This window comes from Phalangium opilio, unplaced genomic scaffold (assembly GCF_054372755.1).
Source record: "Phalangium opilio isolate 3A_F unplaced genomic scaffold, DU_Popi_V2 ptg000053l_1, whole genome shotgun sequence".
Lineage (NCBI taxonomy): Eukaryota > Metazoa > Arthropoda > Arachnida > Opiliones > Phalangiidae > Phalangium > Phalangium opilio.
The window spans coordinates 3609990-3630847 of NW_028324172.1; the positions used below are offsets into that span (position 1 = coordinate 3609990).

At 40.9% G+C, this 20858-nt stretch overlaps 3 protein-coding genes across 3 annotated transcripts; all 3 read right to left on the reverse strand.

The window, feature by feature from the left end:
* Positions 1 to 3017: 3017 nt before the first annotated feature.
* On the reverse strand, positions 3018 to 3861 carry LOC149673092 (uncharacterized). Its single transcript, XM_089840198.1, has 2 exons — positions 3622 to 3861; positions 3018 to 3584 (listed from the first exon to the last, which is right to left on the reverse strand). The coding sequence occupies exons 1-2, from the start codon at positions 3859 to 3861 to the stop codon at positions 3018 to 3020; spliced, it is 807 nt and encodes a 268-aa protein (XP_089696324.1).
* A 10358-nt stretch (positions 3862 to 14219) lies between these two features.
* On the reverse strand, positions 14220 to 15552 carry LOC149673093 (uncharacterized). The gene is made up of 3 exons (XM_089840199.1): positions 15047 to 15552; positions 14494 to 14927; positions 14220 to 14371 (listed from the first exon to the last, which is right to left on the reverse strand). Exons 1-3 carry the CDS (start codon positions 15550 to 15552, stop codon positions 14220 to 14222), a joined length of 1092 nt encoding a protein of 363 aa, XP_089696325.1.
* A 444-nt stretch (positions 15553 to 15996) lies between these two features.
* On the reverse strand, positions 15997 to 16788 carry LOC149673094 (uncharacterized). Its single transcript, XM_089840200.1, has one exon. It carries the CDS (start codon positions 16786 to 16788, stop codon positions 15997 to 15999), a length of 792 nt encoding a protein of 263 aa, XP_089696326.1.
* Positions 16789 to 20858: the final 4070 nt, after the last annotated feature.

The window sequence follows — 20858 nt, forward strand, 5'->3', positions numbered from 1 at the left end:
AGAACAGTAGATGGTGGTGCTTGGAAACTAGCAAGTACAGACTAGTGTCCATGTGGAGTGGACGAAAACCAAAGCTGGTGGTGTTGGAACTGAAGTAGAATAGCCAGAGGAGACGAACACAATTTTCCAAATTTCCGTGAACTGTCAATGCAGTCCGGAAATTGGGAACACGTTTGCTCCGATACGCAAACTGCGAAGGCGGTCACGTGGGGCGTGACAGACAGACACACACACACACACCCCCCCCACACACACGTACAGTGTAATACCTCTCCGTGACATACGTCACTCGGAGAGGTAAAAATCTAAAAGGTCAATTCTGCCATGCCTTTTTTAACGAGTCATGACATTTTTCGCCCTCGGTAGACAGCTAAACAGACGTAGGGGGAGGAGCAACACTTCTAAAAAAAGGACTCGCCTTATGTTTCCACCATCAAGGGTACATTGAGAGCCCCCTTAGCCATTGCATGCATTCCTGGTAATAACATAAATTTATTCACTAACCGGAAAAACCATGCGGTTCACACTCGAAAAGCTATAGCTGAAGTCACTTGTGTGACGTATATTGTAAAACCATTAAAAGTAAAACCGTTATTATATTTCATATGTGGGCGTGGCTTTAGGTTTTTCTTTGCAGACGTCATAGCCCACTCGAATATCGCACTCACGTACAAAAGTTGCTTTGCACATCTAAAACGAATGGATTTACGTAGATACATGTTTTGACCATCCTGATTGGACATAATAAGCTAGATCTCTTGGAAAACTCTGTATGACAACGTATCTATGGTGTAGTGGTTGCCACGTCCGCCTAACACTCGGAAGGTCCCAGGTTCGAGTCCTGGTAGATACATGTTTTGACCATCGTGATTGGACATAATAATAAGCTAGATCTCTTGGAAAACTCTGTATGACCACGTATCTATGGTGTAGTTGTTATCACGTTCGCCTAACACGCGGAAGGTCCTGTTTCGCTTTCATAGCTTTTTTCTCTTAATCCGTTACTTTTAATTTTGGGAGAGCTCAAATTTTATAAGTGTTCCGACCGACTGAAAAATCGAAACCTTAAGTCCCCGTCTTCGCGTAACTTTTAAGAATCACTCCAATCAATAACAAAGTCACTCAGTTTTTTTGCTTTAGACGAATTCAACGTTTTATTCAATTCCAATCAACTCAAATTCTTTTATTTCAAACTGTTCCTTTACTTTAACTTTTCTTTTGTATTATTTTTTTCGTGGTATCTAAACCTTTTCCATTTCTTTTATTTTCGTGGTATCTAAACATTTTCCATTACTCCATTATTTCCGTGATACCTTTTCCTTTTCCTAAGTTCCATTTTTTAATTATTATGTCCGAAGATTATAGCTCCTTGCCTAGGTCTGAGCTTCATTTCTTTTTATTTCTTATGCCCGACTAAGGACTTCTAGCTTCTTCGCTAGCCCATTCCAAAGTGATTATTCTTTTACGTCCAAGTCAGGACTCGTAGCTAGGTTTCAAAGTTCCATTTCAATTTTGCACCCCCATATTCAAAGTTCAGTTTATGTTTTTACCAATTTGCCATTTTGGCCAGAGCATCGGCCTTTACCCTTATTATTCTATCCCCTCATTTTCTCTTTTATTTATCTTAACTTTCACTTTTTACTAATGCACGTGCATGTCATATAATACCCTGAATCTAAGCTAACAAATTTTATTACTTTGTTTTTCAAGCGAACCGATCTCTTCGGTCAAAGATTCTGTTTAAAGCAGTTATACTTATTTTTCTTACACAAATATCCGACTAAAGTTTTCTATACTGTTTTTTCAAGGAACGATAATAATCCAAGGTTTTCAAAAAATATAAAACACAAATGAATTTAAACACAAATGAATACAAACACAAAACACATGAATATTTTTGCGCGCGCGTGAACTAGGCCTAATTCTTATTAAAACATTCATAAAAAAATGCACATCAATTAATATTCATACACTTATTTTCAACATCCTCCCCCCTTGAACTACGTTTTAAGTAGTTCAAGGAAGAGGAAGAGAGTTGTATTTCGTCAAATTTAAATTTCCAAATGATATAAAAGTTGAACGGGTCGACGTAGTCGATTACCGTTCGGCAGTCTTATCATACATGAACGTATGATTTCGTCCCTACCTCTCATTACTTGTTCTATTACCGCTAATTTCCACATTGCTCGTGGTTTCATAGCGTCTTCTATCAAAACAACATCATTGAATTTTAATTCTTTACTCGGTTCACCTTTCAATTGTGTTCGGTGATGAGGCGATCTCAACTCTAGCAAATAATTGGTTTTCCAACGGATCCAAAACAGTTTGCCTGTATTTCAAGCGTTTAATAATTTCGCGTTTTGTTACCGTTGGCACATCTTCATTTGTAAACGTTTGTGATGGTAGAGTTGTCAGTCTTTTTCCCACTAAAAAAAGAGCTGGCGTTAATGGCCTTGGCTCTCCTGGGTCTTCATAGATGTATGTTATAGGGCGGGAGTTTATTGTCGCTTCAATTTCAATGAGAAGAGTCTCTATTTCTTCGTATGTTAAGTGGGCTCTTCCTAGTATCTTGCGGATGGGTTCCTTAACGGAACGCACCATCCTTTCCCAAAATCCCCCCACCAGGGGGCCCTGTCTGCTATGTATCCCCACTTTATTTTTAAACTTCCATAAAACTCCATTGCTTCTGGACTTCTCATTTTTTCTTGCAAGATTTTTAGATCTGCGTCTGCGCTTTTAAAATTTGCCGCGTTATCGCTGTAAATTATTTTGACCACTCTTCTTCGCGCAATAAACCGTCGAAATACCATGAGAAAGGCTTCTGTTGTGAGGTCCGTAACTAATTCTAGGTGGACAGCACGCGTTACTGCGCAGGTGAAAACTACGAAGTAACATTTTTTATCTGGTTTTGCATATATTGGACCACCGTGGTCTATGCCGCAAATTTCGAAGGGTGGAGCTGGGTTGATCCTTGCGTCCGGAAATGGCGCCATTTCTGCTTTCATAGGCTTGGCTTTTTATCGCTTGCATCTTGGGCATGAATAAATGACTTTATTCACTAATTGCCTGATCTTTGGTATCCAATAGTGTTCTCTAATTTCCGTCAATACTTCGCTTTTACCTGCATGTTTCAATCTTACGTGTGTTTGCCATCCAATTAAATATGATAGTTGATGAGTTCCTGACAATATCCACGGGTGTCGCTCTCGGTAAGTCATTTTTGCCGCGTCTAAGCGCCCTCCCACACACATGACCCCTTGTTTATCCAAAAACGGGTTCAGTGATGTGATACTTGATTTTCTCGATATTTCTTGTCCATTTTCCAAACATTTTACTTCATCAAAGAAATCTTCTTTTTGCGCTTTCTTCACCCAAAACACTTCAGCATACATTATTTCTTCCCCTGTCATCGGACCCTTTTTTCTTTCTTGTACCTTATTTCTTGTGTTATGGATGAAACGCATAATCCACGCCGTTATGTTTAGGACTTGGTTCAAACTGCTATACTTTTTCAAATTCAATAACCCTTCACATTTCTGTACCGGATCCATATAAGCGACTACTTCTTTCTTTTTTAACTCATCCTGTATTTCAATAGGCAAAATTATTCTATTCATTTACTAGATCTATATGTTCTCTAAGCCAAGTTGGTTCATGTAACCAAAGATCGCTTGAGGTGATTTCTTCTAAAGACTTCCCTCGAGTTGAAAGGTCGGCGGGGTTCTCTTTGCCCGGACAATGATGCCATATTTCTGTTTTCGTTCGCGTTAGTATTTCGCGCACTCTGTTTTGGACAAACTGTTTCCATCGGCTAGGAGATCCGCGGATCCATGCTAATACTATTTCCGAATCTGACCACATTATTACTTTTTGTGGCTTAATTGTCAACGTGTCCATTAATGTATTGTTCAATCGAGCGCCTATTAATGCACCCATCAGTTCTAGCCTTGGTATTGTTAATTTTTTATTCCCCAACGGGGTTACTCTTACTTTAGACGCGATCAGTATTGAATTAATTTCACCATTAGGATACATACATTTTAAATAGAACACTGTCGATATGCACTTTCGCTTGCGTCTACAACACCATGTAATTCTATTGCTTCTGGTTTCAAATCTAATTGATTTTTATAAAAAAAACTGGGTTTTTCAAATTCTATCAATTTTGGTAGTCCATTACACCAATCATTAAATTTCGTTTCTAAGTCTTTAGGTAAATCCTCATCCCAGTCTAATTTTCTAACCCACAGTTCTTGAAATATGAATTTTGCCCGGATTGTGAACGGGTCAAAGATACGTGCGACAGCTCTCAGTACTCCTCTTTTAGTATTTTCTTTATTTATCATAAATTCCAAAAGTGACGTAACTTCATAAGACAAATTGTCTGTCATTTCATCCCATAACATCCCCAAAACCTTGTTATTTGTAGGATTAGGTAGACCTTTCTGTTCCTGACTTTTATCATGTGACCCCCACTTAGTTCTTATTTCTTTCGAATTACTTCTTATTTTTCTCAAATTCATTCCCGCTTCTGACAATATCTTGGTTGCATCATTGATCAATTGGTCTGCCTCATCGGGGTTATCCTTTGTCGTAACCAAATCATCAACATATCTATCTTTTTCTAAACTTTCTTTTGCCGCGGGATATTTTTCTTTTGTTTTCTCTAAGTGGTGAAAAATGGTCGCATTCAATAAGAAGGGCGAAGTGGTTACCCCAAAGGGGACTTTAGTCATTCGATACTCTACTAAATTTTGTTTTTGTGGGTGATTTAACCCCTCAATCCAAAGAAAACGCAAGGCGTTCCTGTCTTTCTCCGCGATCCCTATTCTAGGAGAGCGGTCGCTCTCTTAGATAAGACTTGATACTGCCTCTAATGCTAAAGGAGGGTTCTCTGATTGGCCGTAACTTTTTTCGTATTGTGTTTGCTGCTTTGAAATTTTGCCAGTGAACTAAAATTTGGGCCCTAATTATGTGGTTAAAATTTCAAAGAGATCCAACTAATAGTTAGTTCTATAAAGAAAAAAGTTGTTAAGGGTGGTTTTAGAATCCATAAAATTAATCAGACATTTAGTGAAAGATACAATATTCTTCCATAGACATAACATGGGATTTTTTTGAAAAATGACCTTAATTGGGATCGTGTATAAAGAAAACTAATCATTCGTTACGTTTGGGAACCATCTTAAATGAAAGATAACAGTCCATAGATGTGCCTTTTCTTAGTTTCATTAAGATCAATTAAGTTTAAGTATCGATTTTTATCATTATTAACACATACTTTGACTTACGTTGTTTTGGGTATTGGAATTACGGCGTTTTACCACTGTTAGAGACACGCATTTTAGCCCTAATTTTTTATATTGGAATTACGGCGTTTTTGTCGTGATTCACGCCATTAGAGGGATATTAAGCAAGAAAAACATTTCGTTTGAGCTCTAGTAGGTGCTTTGCCCGGGTTCTTGTGGGTACTTGTGGGTTCTTGTGGGTACTTGTGGGTTCTTGTGGGTACTTGTGGGTGCTTGTAGGTACTTGTGGGTTCTTGTGGGTACTTGTGGGTGCTTGTAGGTACTTGTGGGTTCTTGTGGGTACTTGTGGGTGCTTGTAGGTACTTGTGGGTTCTTGTGGGTGCTTGTGGGTACCTGTGGGTACTTGTGGGTGCTTGTAGGTACTTGTGGGTGCTTGTAGGTACTTATGGGTGCTTGTAGGTACTTGTGGGTACTTGTAGGTACTTGTGGGTACTTGTGGGTACTTTTAGGTCCTTGTGGGTACTTGTAGGTACTTGTGGGTACTTTTGGGTACTTGTAGGTACTTGTGGGTGCTTGTGGGTACTTGTGCGTGCTTTTGGGTACTTGTAGGTACTTGTGGGTGCTTGTAGATACTTGTGGGTGCTTGTAGGTACTTGTGGGTACTTGCCCCGGGTGCTTGTCCCGGGTACTTGTGGGTGCTTGTGGGTACTTGTCGGTGCTTGTAGGTACTTGTCGGTGCTTGTAGGTACTTGTAGGTACTTGTGGGTGCTTGTAGGTGCTTGTGGGTACTTGTTGGTACTTGTGGGTACTTGTAGGTACTTGTGGGTACTTGTGGGTACTTGTAGGTAGTTGTGGGTACTTGTGGGTACTTGTAGGTAGTTGTGGGTACTTGTGGGTACTTGTGAGTACTTGTAGGTACCTGTGAGTACTTGTGAGTACTTGTGGGTGCTTGTAGGTACTTGTGGGTGCTTGTAGGTACTTGTGGGTACTTGTGCGTGCTTGTGGGTACTTGTAGGTACTTGTGGGTGCTTGTAGGTACTTGTGGGTACTTGTGGGTGCTTGTAGGTACTTGTGGGTACTTGCCCCGGGTGCTTGTCCCGGGTACTTGTGGGTGCTTGTGGGTACTTGTCGGTGCTTGTAGGTACTTGTGGGTGCTTGAAGGTACTTGTGGGTGCTTGAAGGTACTTGTGGGTGCTTAAAGGTACTTGTGGGTTCTTGTGGGTACTTTTGGGTGCTTGTAGGTACTTATGGGTGCTTGTAGGTACTTGTGGGTACTTGTAGGTACTTGTGGGTACTTGTAGGTACTTGTAGGTACTTGTAGGTACTTGTGGGTACTTGTAGGTACTTGTGGGTACTTGTAGGTACTTGTGGGTACTTGTGGGTACTTGTAGGTACTTGTGGGTACTTGTGGGTACTTGTAGGTACTTGTGGGTACTTGTAGGTACTTGTGGGTACTTGTAGGTACTTGTGAGTACTTGTAGGTACTTGTGGGTACTTGTAGGCACTTGTGGGTACTTGTGGGTGCTTGTAGGTACTTATGGGAGCTTGTAGAGACTTGTGGGTACTTGTGGGTACTTGTGGGTACTTGTAGGTACTTGTGGGTACTTGTAGGTACTTGTGGGTACTTGTAGGTACTTGTGGGTACTTGTGAGTACTTGTAGGTACCTGTAGGTACCTGTGAGTACTTGTGAGTACTTGTGGGTACTTGTAGGCACTTGTGGGTACTTGTGGGTACTTGTAGGTACTTGTGGGTGCTTGTAGGTACTTGTGGGTGCTTGTAGGTACTTGTGGGTGCTTGTAGGTACTTATGGGTACTTCTAGGTACTTGTGGGTACTTCTAGGTACTTATGGGTGCTTGTAGGTACTTATGGGTGCTTGTAGGTATTTATGGGTACTTGTAGGTACTTGTAGGTACTTGTAGGTACTTGTGGGTGCTTGTAGGTACTTGTGGGTGCTTGTAGGTGCTTGTGGGTACTTGTTGGTACTTGTGGGTACTTGTGGGTACTTGTAGGTACTTGTGGGTACTTGTGGGTACTTGTAGGTACTTGTAGGTAATTGTGGGTACTTGTGGGTACTTGTAGGTACTTGTGGGTAATTGTGGGTACTTGTAGGTACTTGTGGGTAATTGTGGGTACTTGTAGATACTTTTGGGTACTTGTAGGTACTTTTGGGTACTTGTGCGTGCTTTTGGGTACTTGTAGGTACTTGTGGGTGCTTGTAGATACTTGTGGGTGCTTGTAGGTACTTGTGGGTACTTGCCCCGGGTGCTTGTCCCGGGTACTTGTGGGTGCTTGTGGGTACTTGTCGGTGCTTGTAGGTACTTGTAGGTACTTGTGGGTGCTTGTGGGTACTTGTTGGTACTTGTGGGTACTTGTGGGCACTTGTAGGTAGTTGTGGGTACTTGTGGGTACTTGTAGGTACTTGTGGGTACTTGTAGGTACTTGTGGGTACTTGCAGGTACTTGTGAGTACTTGTAGGTACTTGTGGGTACTTGTAGGCACTTGTGGGTACTTGTGGGTGCTTGTAGGTACTTATGGGAGCTTGTAGGGACTTGAGGGTACTTCTAGGTACTTATGGGTGCTTGTGGGTGGTTGTAGGTACTTATGGGTACTTCTAGGTACTTATGGGTGCTTGTAGGTACTTATGGGTACTTGTAGGTACTTGTGGGTACTTGTGGGTACTTGTGGTTACTTGTAGGTACTTGTAGGTACTTGTGGGTACTTGTGGGTACTTGTGGTTACTTGTAGGTACTTGTGGGTACTTGTGGGTGCTTGTGGGTGCTTGTATGTAATTGTGGGTGCTTGTAGGTGCTTGTAGGTGCTTGTAGGTCCTTGTAGGTCCTTGTGGGTACTTGTTGGTACTTGTGGGTACTTGTGGGTACTTGTAGGTACTTGTGGGTACTTGTGGGTACTTGTAGGTACTTGTGGGTAATTGTGGGTACTTGTATGTACTTGTGGGTAATTGTGGGTACTTGTAGATACTTTTGGGTACTTGTAGGTACTTTTGGGTACTTGTAGGTACTTGTGGGTACTTGTGCGTGCTTTTGGTACTTATAGGTACTTGTGGGTGCTTGTAGATACTTGTGGGTGCTTGTAGGTACTTGTGGGTACTTGCCCCGGGTGCTTGTCCCGGGTACTTGTGGGTGCTTGTGGGTACTTGTCGGTGCTTGTAGGTACTTGTCGGTGCTTGTAGGTACTTGTGGGTGCTTGTGGGTACTTGTCGGTGCTTGTAGGTACTTGTCGGTGCTTGTAGGTACTTGTGGGTGCTTTTAGGTGCTTGTGGGTACTTGTTGGTACTTATGGGTACTTGTAGGTACTTGTAGGTACTTGTGGGTACTTGTGGGTACTTGTGGGTACTTGTGGTTACTTGTGGTTACTTGTAGGTGCTTGTGGGTACTTGTGGTTACTTGTAGGTACTTGTGGGTGCTTGTGGGTGCTTGTAGGTACTTGTGAGTGCTTGTAGGTGCTTGTGGGTACTTGTTGGTACTTGTTGGTACTTGTGGGTACTTGTGGGTACTTGTAGGTACTTGTGGGTACTTGTGGGTACTTGTGGGTACTTGTAGGTACTTGTAGGTAATTGTGGGTACTTGTGGGTACTTGTAGGTACTTGTGGGTAATTGTGGGTACTTGTAGGTACTTGTGGGTAATTGTGGGTACTTGTAGATACTTTTGGGTACTTGTAGGTACTTTTGGGTACTTGTGCGTGCTTTTGGGTACTTGTAGGTACTTGTGGGTGCTTGTAGATACTTGTGGGTGCTTGTAGGTACTTGTGGGTACTTGCCCCGGGTGCTTGTCCCGGGTACTTGTGGGTGCTTGTGGGTACTTGTCGGTGCTTGTAGGTACTTGTAGGTACTTGTGGGTACTTGTGGGTGCTTGTGGGTACTTGTTGGTACTTGTGGGTACTTGTGGGTACTTGTAGGTAGTTGTGGGTACTTGTGGGTACTTGTGAGTACTTGTAGGTACCTGTGAGTACTTGTGGGTGCTTGTAGGTACTTGTGGGTGCTTGTAGGTACTTGTGGGTACTTGTGCGTGCTTGTGGGTACTTGTAGGTACTTGTGGGTGCTTGTAGGTACTTGTGGGTACTTGTGGGTGCTTGTAGGTACTTGTGGGTACTTGCCCCGGGTGCTTGTCCCGGGTACTTGTGGGTGCTTGTGGGTACTTGTCGGTGCTTGTAGGTACTTGTGGGTGCTTGAAGGTAGTTGTGGGTGCTTGAAGGTACTTGTGGGTTCTTGTGGGTACTTTTGGGTTCTTGTTGGTACTTGTGGGTTCTTGTGGGTGCTTGAAGGTACTTGTGGGTACTTTCCCGGGTACTTGTGGGTGTTTGTAGGTACTTGTGGGTGTTTGTAGGTACTTGTGGGTGTTTGTAGGTACTTGTGGGTGTTTGTAGGTACTTGTGGGTGTTTGTAGGTACTTGTGGGTGTTTGTTGGTACTTGTGGGTGCTTGTAGGTACTTGTGGGTACTTGTGGGTGCTTGAAGGTACTTGTAGGTACTTGAGGGTGCTTGAAGGTACTTGTAGGTACTTGTGGGTGCTTGTGGTTACTTGTGGGTGCTTGAAGGTACTTGTGGGTACTTGAAGGTACTTGTGGGTACTTGCCCCGGGTACTTGTGGGTGTTTGTAGGTACTTGTGGGTACTTGCCCCGGGTACTTGTGGGTGTTTGTAGGTACTTGTGGGTGTTTGTAGGTACTTGTGGGTGTTTGTAGGTGCTTGTGGATACTTGTAGGTGCTTCTGAGTACTTGTAGGTGCTTGTAGGTACTTGTGGGTGCTTGTAGGTACTTGTAGGTACTTGTGGGTGCTTGAAGTTACTTGTAGGTACTTGTGGGTGCTTGTAGGTACTTGTGGGTGCTTGTAGGTACTTGTAGGTACTTGTAGGTACTTGTGGGTACTTGTGGGTACTTGTGGTTACTTGTAGGTGCTTGTGGGTACTTGTGGGTACTTGTGGTTACTTGTAGGTACTTGTGGGTACTTGTGGGTACTTGTGGGTGCTTGTGGGTGCTTGTGGGTGCTTGTAGGTACTTGTGGGTGCTTGTAGGTGCTTGTGGGTACTTGTTGGTACTTGTGGGTACTTGTAGGTACTTGTGGGTACTTGTGGGTACTTGTGGGTGCTTGTGGGTGCTTGTGGGTGCTTGTGGGTGCTTGTGGGTGCTTGTAGGTGCTTGTAGGTGCTTGTAGGTGCTTGTGGGTACTTGTGGGTACTTGTAGGTACTTTTGGGTACTTGTGGGTACTTGTAGGTACTTTTGGGTACTTTTGGGTACTTGTGGGTACTTGTGCGTGCTTGTGGGTACTTGTAGGTACTTGTGGGTGCTTGTAGATACTTGTGGGTGCTTGAAGGTACTTGTGGGGACTTGTCCTGGGTACTTGTGGGTGTTTGTAGGTACTTGTGGGTGTTTGTAGGTACTTGTGGGTACTTGTAGGTGCTTGTAGGTACTTGTGGGTGCTTGTAGGTACTTGTAGGTACTTGTGGGTGCTTGTGGTTACTTGTGGGTGCTTGAAGTTACTTGTAGGTACTTGTGGTTACTTGTGGGTGCTTGAAGGTACTTGTAGGTACTTCTTGGTGCTTGTGGTTACTTGTGGGTGCTTGTGGTTACTTGTGGGTGCTTGAAGGTACTTGTGGGGACTTGTCCTGGGTACTTGTGGGTGTTTGTAGGTACTTGTGGGTACTTGCCACGGGTGCCTCTGGGTGCTTGCAGGTACTTGCCCGGGTGATTGCAGGTACTTGCCCCGGGTGCTCCTGGGTGCTTACCCCGGGTGCTTGTTGGTACTTGCCCCGGGTGCTTGTAGGTACTTGCTCCGGGTGATTGTAGGTACTTGATCCGCGTGCTTGTAGGTACTTGATCCGGGTGCTTGTAGGTACTTGCCCTGGGTGCTTGTAGGTACTTGCCCCGGGTACTTGTAGGTACTTTGCCTCCTCCATAGGATTAACATTACACTAAATTTTGGAAGCTCGTAACTCTGGTTTTATTAGAGATACGGGGATATCCTTTGATTATGTAATAGTCCTATTTGCCCCTTCCCTCCTTTGTTAACATTTGCTCCATGGGATACTCCATATACGGGAAAAACATGGAAAACTCAGGGAAGTATATGGGTAAAAGCCTGGAAATCTCAGGGAAATTTGTTTTCCAAAAGTTGTATGAAGCTTGTTTTGGAACATATGTTATAAACTCATGGTTTTAGTTATATAAAGTTTTACCAAGAAGCGATATCTAGTTTACTAGAGAGATGGAATTAGATGCCTAAGTATTCGCCCGCCATAGTCCCAGTCCCACTTTCAAAATACAAGGGGGGACGTAAAAGGAGGCCGGGCTATTTCGCCTCTCGGCAGTCGGAAAATACGTAGTTTTCGTCATTCGCGTCGCGTTTACGTGAGTTTTCTGGTCCGTGACCAAATAAGCATTTTTTAAATTGGACATTAGGCCAGTGACTTTCCTGACTTAGAATAAATAAACTGGTCCGTTACCATTGACCAGAGCACGTCGTCTGCTAAACTAAAGAAGTGGATAATTAAAATATTAGAATTTTAATGTGTGGAGTCTGATTACCCTTGAACTTTCTTAGTAGTCTCGTGGACCACTGACCCCCCTCCGATTTAATTTTTGAACTGGACCAAGGAATTTTTAAACTGGCCATTTGCCCTGTGTCACCGCCTTATTTCCCACGCTGGCGCGAGTTGCTTTGCGTTGTCGAGTGCGTGATGGAGTTGGCTATGCCTGGAGTCCCAACCTTGAAGGAGAGAGGAATGGAGTAGAAACCCCCATACCTATAGCGTTGCCTGTGTACCCCCACCTACGGCAACATAGTCCTCTCAGCATCCTCAGCGGTTAGGTAGGGTCGTACTGGACGAAATTGTAAAGGGCGCTCCCTCTATCTTCAAAATAGAAGCTAGTTCTCATACAAATAAAATGGCGCTCCGCGGCAGCACTTAGCAATCGCCTACCGAAGGGTAGGGGCGTGCGCGAGGTACATAGGGAGAGATACGGTGCCGCAGGTCGCCCATCATCATTACCAATCTATCTCAACTTCCTTATCACTGTCCCAACCCCCGCGACTTCCAACCACTAGCATAGGCCACTCGATCACGCTCTCTTTTCCCCGGCTACATATTTTGAAGATGGCACTTTTTAGGCGTATTAACAATCTTGGATCATCTTGGTGAACTTTTAGGGTAGCCCTGACTATATTTTGTTTAAGGTTTTAAGCTTCATATCAAACAGACGTTAGTTTATGCTACAAAAAAAGTGTGAAATTGAAAATCTCGGATCGTCTTTATGAAGTTTTAAGGATATCGGAATTTCATATTGGGCTTATGACAATTTTGAGCGACATGATAAACGGACATAAATCAGCATTTTTAAAAATTTTGTAAAATTGTCAATTTGGTCCTATTTCTGGAATTTTTAGGGGGCGCCTCGCGTTTCAATGAATGATTGTAAAAAACTGAATTATGTTAATTACAATAAGAATACAAACTTTTATTGACTTACGTTTTTTTTTTGAAGTATCATAATAAATAAATGTCTGATTGAGCGAAAGTTATGGTCCCCTATATATATTTGTTTCTGCTTAGTGCAGATTTTGAAAATGTAAAACAGTTTCTTAACATTCGTAATTAAAATGAAGACTGAAGGAACAGATATTAATCAAAAATGTCTTGATTAGAATCAAGACCTAAAAAGTATCGATAAGACTGAGGTTATCACTTGTCTGAAGGATCAGATATTAATTTTTCTTTTTAATTGAAACTTAAATGCATGCTTAAGAAAAAACAACGTTCCATTACCGTTTTCCGTTGAAATAAATTATTTTACTGGTAATCAATTTCAAAAATTTACTTATCTCGGCTTTTCGACCACAATTCCATTCCCCGAAAACATTTTATCATTACATTAATTACTTTTGGGAGATAACGTGTCAAAATAACCTATAAAACAATAAAAAACTGTAATAGCGGTCTGTTAAGCCATGACAACAACCTTTTAAAAGTTACAAGGACTATATAACCCTTTCGAGACTAACAGGACCTGAGCAAACTATTGCTTAACCTGCTACTAGTACGAACAGATGTAAACTGGAGTTGAAATTTCATCATGTGCGACCTGTGGCCAAGAAACTCTCCCATAGTCCCAGTGTGTGTAGAACATAATTTTTTTCGCTGTTATCTGCCAAAATCAATCTTTCTAGGTAGTGCCGCCTCCTCACTTGAATATTTCATGATATATTAAGGTTTGAACGAACAAAATTCTAGATTACTATTTTCACTACCATGTCCCTCTGCTCCCTTGAAGCAAAATTTCCTCTTTTTTGCTGCTCATTACCGGTGCCATTCCCTTGACTTTCTGTTCGTTATAACTACTATCATGAGTTTATTAATTTCAAACCAAAATATAAAAAATGGATTATTTTTCCTTTTGTGCTACTTAGAATATAACGTTGTGCCGCGCCTTATCAAATAGTCTCTAACCATTGTTAGAAACTAGAGAGAGAAATTGGGCAGTAACACTGATCATGCCCTGAACTATGAGAAATAACAATACGACGGTTCACTAAAGTGCACTTGATATTACATCATTTTGCAAAACCGCGAGTAAAAATGTTACTGTCCCTATTGAATTTGGCGACATTGGTTTTAGAATAATTAAAATGTTCCATTGCGAAGCGTGCTGGTCACGAATGGGGATGTAACGCCTTTAGGAACCTTTTAAAACGCAAAAACCATACACGTACTCTCCCAAAAGTAATTAATGTAATGATAAAATGTTTTCGGGGAATGGAATTGTGGTCGAAAAGCCGAGATAAGTAAATTTTTGAAATTGATTACCAGTAAAATAATTTATTTCAACGGAAAACGGTAATGGAACGTTGTTTTTTCTTAAGCATGCATTTAAGTTTCAATTAAAAAGAAAAATTAATATCTGATCCTTCAGACAAGTGATAACCTCAGTCTTATCGATACATTTTAGGTCTTGATTCTAATCAAGACATTTTTGATTAATAGTGTGAAAGGCTTTGGCTATGTCCCCCGTTATTCCTACTTTTTTCTCCCTAAAGCGCACCAATATGCGAAAAAGGTCCGGCAGTAAATTTGGTCCTGCCTCCAAACAATCTTTTAGTGAGGGCATGCCTTTGCGTGAGAAGACGCGCCCTGAACAATTCTTAACTTTGTTGTATCTCTTTCCTCCCTAAACACTCCCTGATGTGGTAAATAGTATAATGGTCCCTTTGGTGGGGGGTACTCAAACTTACTTGGGACTCTTTCAATTATTCCTGATTCTAGTTGCTCATGAATAACCTCATCATACGCTTTCAACTTAATTGGATTCGTTTCTAATTTTTTGATCAAATTCCAAGTTCGCCTTTTTGCTACCTCATAATTATCTCCTAGAAATTTTACTTCCTTTTTCCAGGGTAAAGCTACTTCATATTGTCCATTTTTATATTCAATTTTTTCATTAAACTCTTTCAATACTTCATTTTCTTCAATTTCTTTTGCCGAATGAGCATTATCCAAAATGCCAATAGACTCATTATCCCAAAAGGCTTTCATTTGTTTCGACAACAAGTCTTCTTCACTAACCGAATCCACCGATACTTTCATAACAGCTATAGCATGACCTCCCACTCTATTTTTTGTGTCTTTCCCCCATGCAGGGTCCATCCCAGTTTCGTATCTATCGCAACTAACGATTCATTAATTCTCTCCACCTTCCCCTCCGCTATTTTCTAAAAATAATCAGCTCCAATTAAAACATCTATTTTATCATCCTTTTCTCTTCTCTTCTTTTCTCAAGTGTCAGACAATTGGTATCCCCTTTCTTTTAGTTCTTCCACTATATGACCTGATGGCACCGCCAAAATTGTACCTGATATGGATGGGGTTTCAAGCGCAGTTATCTCAACAATTTCTTCAGTTTCACAATTTTTCATAATAAGCTTAAATCTACGTCTGTTGGAAACTATGGGTGTTTGTCGTTCGAAAGAAAATACATTCAGGGTCTCGTCGCCTATTTCTTCTAACTTTAACTGATTTATGATTTCTTCTCTAACAAAGCATCTGTGGCTTCCCCCATCGAGTAAACACCGCACATTAGCTTCCTCCCCATTTGGGTCTATCATAACCGCTCTCAAGGTTTGCAAGTAAATTTCACCACCCCCTGTTTCTTCATCATGTGCTAAAGCACTGTACGTTCCAACATTTTCATTATTACTTTGACTTGTAGATGAGTTTGATTCACCTGCACTATTTTTTTTTATTATCCTGATTTGCATCACTACTTTCAGGAATTTCTCTGTCCTGTCTTCCATTAGGCCTATTAAACCCCTGCCTGTTTTGATTGTAATTATATCTATTCATATCCATGCAAATAATTCTGTTGTGAGATCTCCCACAATTTTGACATTGTGTAAACTTTGTTTTGCAATGAATCGCTGTATGACCACTTCTCAAAAACAAAAAACACAGCCTTCGTCGTATTGCTATTTCTCTTTTTTCTTTTGCGGGAACTTTCATACAGGTATAATAGGGATGCGATTCATTAAAAAACACACAATTGTAAGGATATCTGGTATTTGTACTGGGAATACTTAGAGCCGTGGCTGACGCCAGTGACTTTAGGTGGGTATTTTATGAGGGATTCGGTTTATCCTTTAGGGGTTGACTCTTCTTTATTTGCATTCTCCCTGTTCTATGTATAGCCATAGCCTGTTCTTTACTTTCTACCGTTTTCCTTAAAAAGTTCAACACATTATCTACTGTCCAAGATCCCTTTCTTTATCCTCTTTCCCAAACTCTTCTAACAAATCCAATGGCATTAATCCCCCTAAAATATGCGCGTATAATTCCATATCTTGAACTGTGAATTGTCCTAACGCCTCTAAACTTCTAACTTCTATTTGGCAAGAAGCGTGCAAATGCCTCAATCCTTCGACATTAGTTGAATCATGAAGTGGTTTTAATTTTAACAAATTATTAATTCGTGCACTAGTTATCATTTCTTTTCTACCATATCTCTCATCTAAAATATCTGCCGCTATTTTAAAATGTTCTATACCGTCAATAGCCTTTTCAGCTTGTTCTTCTAAATAAGAACGTAAATATATCAACTTAGCCGCTGAATCCAGTTGTTGTTGGTGGACTGCTACGTTGAACTGAGGCCAGAATCGTTGCCAGTTTTCTAGTCCACCGCTGAATCTTCTGATGCTGATTTGAGGCAATCTCACAGTTGCTGGAGTTTGATTTCCGGATACTGTTGGTTGAACGCTCGCGCTGTTGTTTTCCGTCGCCGTCTCGTCTTCTTTGTTACTCGCGAGCCATCTTTTTGCACGCTCTGTCCAGTACCTTAAAAATTCTATCCAGTCTTCTTCGTCTTTCACTTCCGCAGCAAGTTTATCACCGTCCGTAATTAATTTCGAGATTATTCCATTCAGTTGTGCAATTCTACCTTCTCTTGCCGTCACTTGAGCTAAGTTGTTCGCAATTAACTCTTCGTCCACTTTTTCGCTTTCCAGTTCAGTTTTTATAGCGTCTAAGGCTTTTTTCATAGACCGTCTTACGGCGTCCCGTTTTATTTTATTTTATTTCTTTCAAAGTCCGTATCCATTTTTTTTGCTAGTTTTTGTTATTAATTTAAAAGTTCTTACGTACACTCAATCCCGGGTTTCGGCACCATGTTTCGCTATCATAGCTTTGTTCTCTTAATCCGTTACTTTAATTTTGGGAGAGCTTAAATTTTTCTAAGTGTTCCGACCGACTGAAAAAATCGAAATCTTCAATAAGAGATATCAAAAGATGAACCAGAAAATTTTACATATAACTTAGGTCAAGCACACGGTACCGGAGCAGGACAATTTGGTTTCGCCATTTTGGTCTCGCCGATTTGGTCGCGGGACTAATTGGTCTCACCGATTTGGTCTCGGTACTATTTGGTCTCGGGACTATTTGGTATCGTGATTTTTTGGTCTCGGGACTATTTGGTATCGTGATTATTTGGTCTCGGGACCATTTGGTATCGTGATTATTTGGTCTCGGGACTATTTGGTATCGTGATTATTTGGTCTCGGGACTATTTGGTATCGTGATTATTTGGTTACCTAATTAGTTGCCTCCTTTTCAAAAGCAATGGTCCCAATAATTCGTCGCCACTTTTTCCAAAATATTCTCCTATTAATTAGTTGCCACCTTTTCCTAAATATTCTCCTCTTAATTAGCTGCCACCTTTTCCAAAATATTCTTCTAATAATTAGCTGCCACCTTTTCCAAAACATTCTCCTACTAATTAGCTACCACCTTTTCCAAAACATTCTCCAACTAATTAGCTGCCACCTTTTCCTAAATATTCTCCTACTAATTAGCTACCACCTTTTCCAAAACATTCTCCAACTAATTAGCTCCCACCTTTTCCAAAATATTCTTCTAATAGTTAGCTGCCACCTTTTCCAAAATATTCTCCAATTAATTAGCTGCCACCTTTTCCAAAATATTCTCCTACTAATTAGCTGCCACTTTTTCCAAAATATTCTCCTAACAGTTAGCTGCCACCTTTTCCAAAACATTCTCCTACTAGTTAGCTGCCACCTTTTCCAAAACATTCTCCTACTAATTAGCTACCACCTTTTCCAAAACATTCTCCTACTAATTAGCTCCCACCTTTTCCAAAACATTCTCCTACTAATTACCTCCCACTTTTTCCAAAATATTCTCCAATTTATTAGCTGCCACCTTTTCCAAAATATTCTCCTATTAATTATCTGACACATTTTCCAAAATATTTTTATTATTGCTAATAAATTGTTCGTAGTAAGAGGCGGGCTTTTAAAACTCATATAAATAATCTTCTTACCCCCAAACAATGTTGGGTTGGGTTAGGTCCCGAGACCCAATTGTCCCGAGACCCAATTGTCCCGAGAACCAATTGTCCCGAGAACCAATTGTCCCGATACCCAATTGTCCCAATACCCAATTGTCCCGAGACCTATTTGTCCCGAGACCCATTTGTCCCGAGACCCAATTGTCCCGAGACCCAATTGTCCCGAGACCCAATTGTCCCGAGACCCAATTGTCCCGAGACCCATTTGTCCCGAGACCCATTTGTCCCGAGACCCATTTGTCCCGAGACCCAATTGTCCCGAGACTCATTAGTCCCGAGACCAAAACGGCGAGACCAAAACTGCGAGACCAAAACTGCGAGACCATAACGGCGAGGCCAAATTGTCGCGTACCGGTAGGTACGCCCAAGACACTATAATAAACATTACAACCATTACGGTGAGTTTTTCATCATTACGTTAAGCTTTTGAAATCTCATTATTCTTCATGACGTTTTTACTTGTCAGGAATCGTGGGAGATTGAGAGCCACGCGTCATGGCACAAAATAATTCAGAATTATTGGAAACGATCCCTGAACATGAGGTATATTTCGTATTCTTCAGAATTCGATTCGAAAAATTGAGCTAAACGAGAAACAAATGGGTTATCGCGCTGGTTCTTGCTCGTACGACCAAAATAGTGTGCAACTATTCGAAAATTTGAATTTATTCGCCTGTTTTGAATCGTTTAATTTAATTTATTCTTAATTTTACAACATAAATCCAGGAGTTTTATTTGCTTAAATATTCGATTAATGAAATTGAGTTTCGAAAAAAAAAACCTCGACAATTCAGACAAAATACAAAATACCAATCCAAAATATGGAATATCATAAAATTTAGTTTAAATATTTTTATTTTGTCGATGACTAATAGGGTATTTAACGAGTTCCATAAAGTGGGCTATCGTAACGTTTCTAAATTATATACTGTGCCTGATGCTTTCAACGTATGTAAATGAGATACCAGACCGAATTAGTACTGATTTCTAATAGTCATTGCTCTTGTTTTAGAATGATAATGCTGTCTTCATATCCCAGCCACGATCATTTTTCGATGGCCGATACAAATATTTCAGTCCAGCTCCGGTGTTCGAAACGGCCAGGACAATTATTGTGTCCGCTGCCCCGAAGAGGGTCGTGTCCACTTCCATATCCTTCTAAAATATGAACGCAAATGTAATTATTTCTCGATTAAAATTAACTAGCTTCCAGATTCATTGAGTAAGATTCTTGAATCAATTAGGTGGTGATTTTAACTTTGTCAACCGTGGTCCTTCTGTCACTTTTGCTTGTCATCCACTCCATCGTAACCAACAAATACAAATCGTTGCCCTCCAGGAAGATCGTCAAGAAAATGGCCCATGAGACACTGGGAATCGTCTGGGAGAATGCTTCACTCTTGTGCGCCGAACGTAAGCAATTAAGCAATAAGTATTCGCTTAAATTTGCACAAGTCATCTTCGAATGCGTGACCTAATTACTAAAGATGGTTTTTCCATAACGAAAGTTGACTTGCGCTTTAACCAAGTATAAGTGAAAGATATAATTACGTTCTGTATAGCGATTCCCTTCGTTTTGCCTAATATTACTCGTCGTCTTCTCGCTTCGTCCTGGCTTATCGGAGTGACTCTCATTCTGATTTTCTTGAGTTGTTTCTTGCGTACGGATTTTACGACGAAAAGTTACGATTGCATTGACACCCTCTCGGACTTGATCAAATCGAGAATTCCACCTATAATGATGGATGACACCGGAACTCTAGAGTATCTGAAATATTTGGTAAATAGCCTCTGTCATATCCTCCATTCTTTTGACTTCATTGGTGCTTATCTATAGGCAACCCAAGATCCACTTGTTAAGGAATGGCTTGAAGCACTCGATGAAGAAAAACTGCGCCGTTCTCGTAAAGATTATAGGACACTTGACGGATACATTTCTATTCTTTCCGGTGACAAAGCTCTAATCACAGTGGACACCTATCTGACTTGGACAATTCCTTGGATCTGATTCGGGCAGTAAAATGTACTTGAAGGAAAACGGAGGACTTTACTTTTCTCAACAGGTTCTAGGCTTCGACTACTTACACCTCATTTTCAACACCTCTTGGATCAGAAGCAATCCGCAATTGCACGAAAACATTCAACTAAGGTCGGTAGGAATTATATCGTGGAATGATTAACGGTCTTTACGACAGTTTTGTTTCAGTCTGCAACCGATTTTCGAAACACAACTTTTCAAATATCTGTTTTTTGATAAGTATCACGTATTAGGACAAGTCAAGTGGAAGAGACCGTTGAAAAGCACGGCTAACTTGGACCTTAGTAACGTCTTCGTTCCCTTCTACATGCTTTTCATGCTGTTGTCAGGAACAGTAGCTGTTCTTATAACCGAAATATTCTTCAATCATTTTGCGAAAACTATGACAATGTCATGATTGAAAATAAAATTTTCCCAAATATCAAGAACATATTCTGCTTTGATATCTAATACTCGTGTTGCGTCATTTTAAATGTACACTAATTTATAGGGGATCAATATTCGTTTCTTTATCATTGTGATTAAAAATTGTTGGTATGACGATCTAAAGGCGTTAGATATATGGCTTCAAACAAAAACGACTGATAGCATCTAAGGATCAACATACTGGATATTCCATCAATCTATATCAAGCTGACGATTCCGCGCACCTCTTACGTGAAATATGTTTATTTACCATAAATATCTGTTTCAACTTCTGTCCTTGC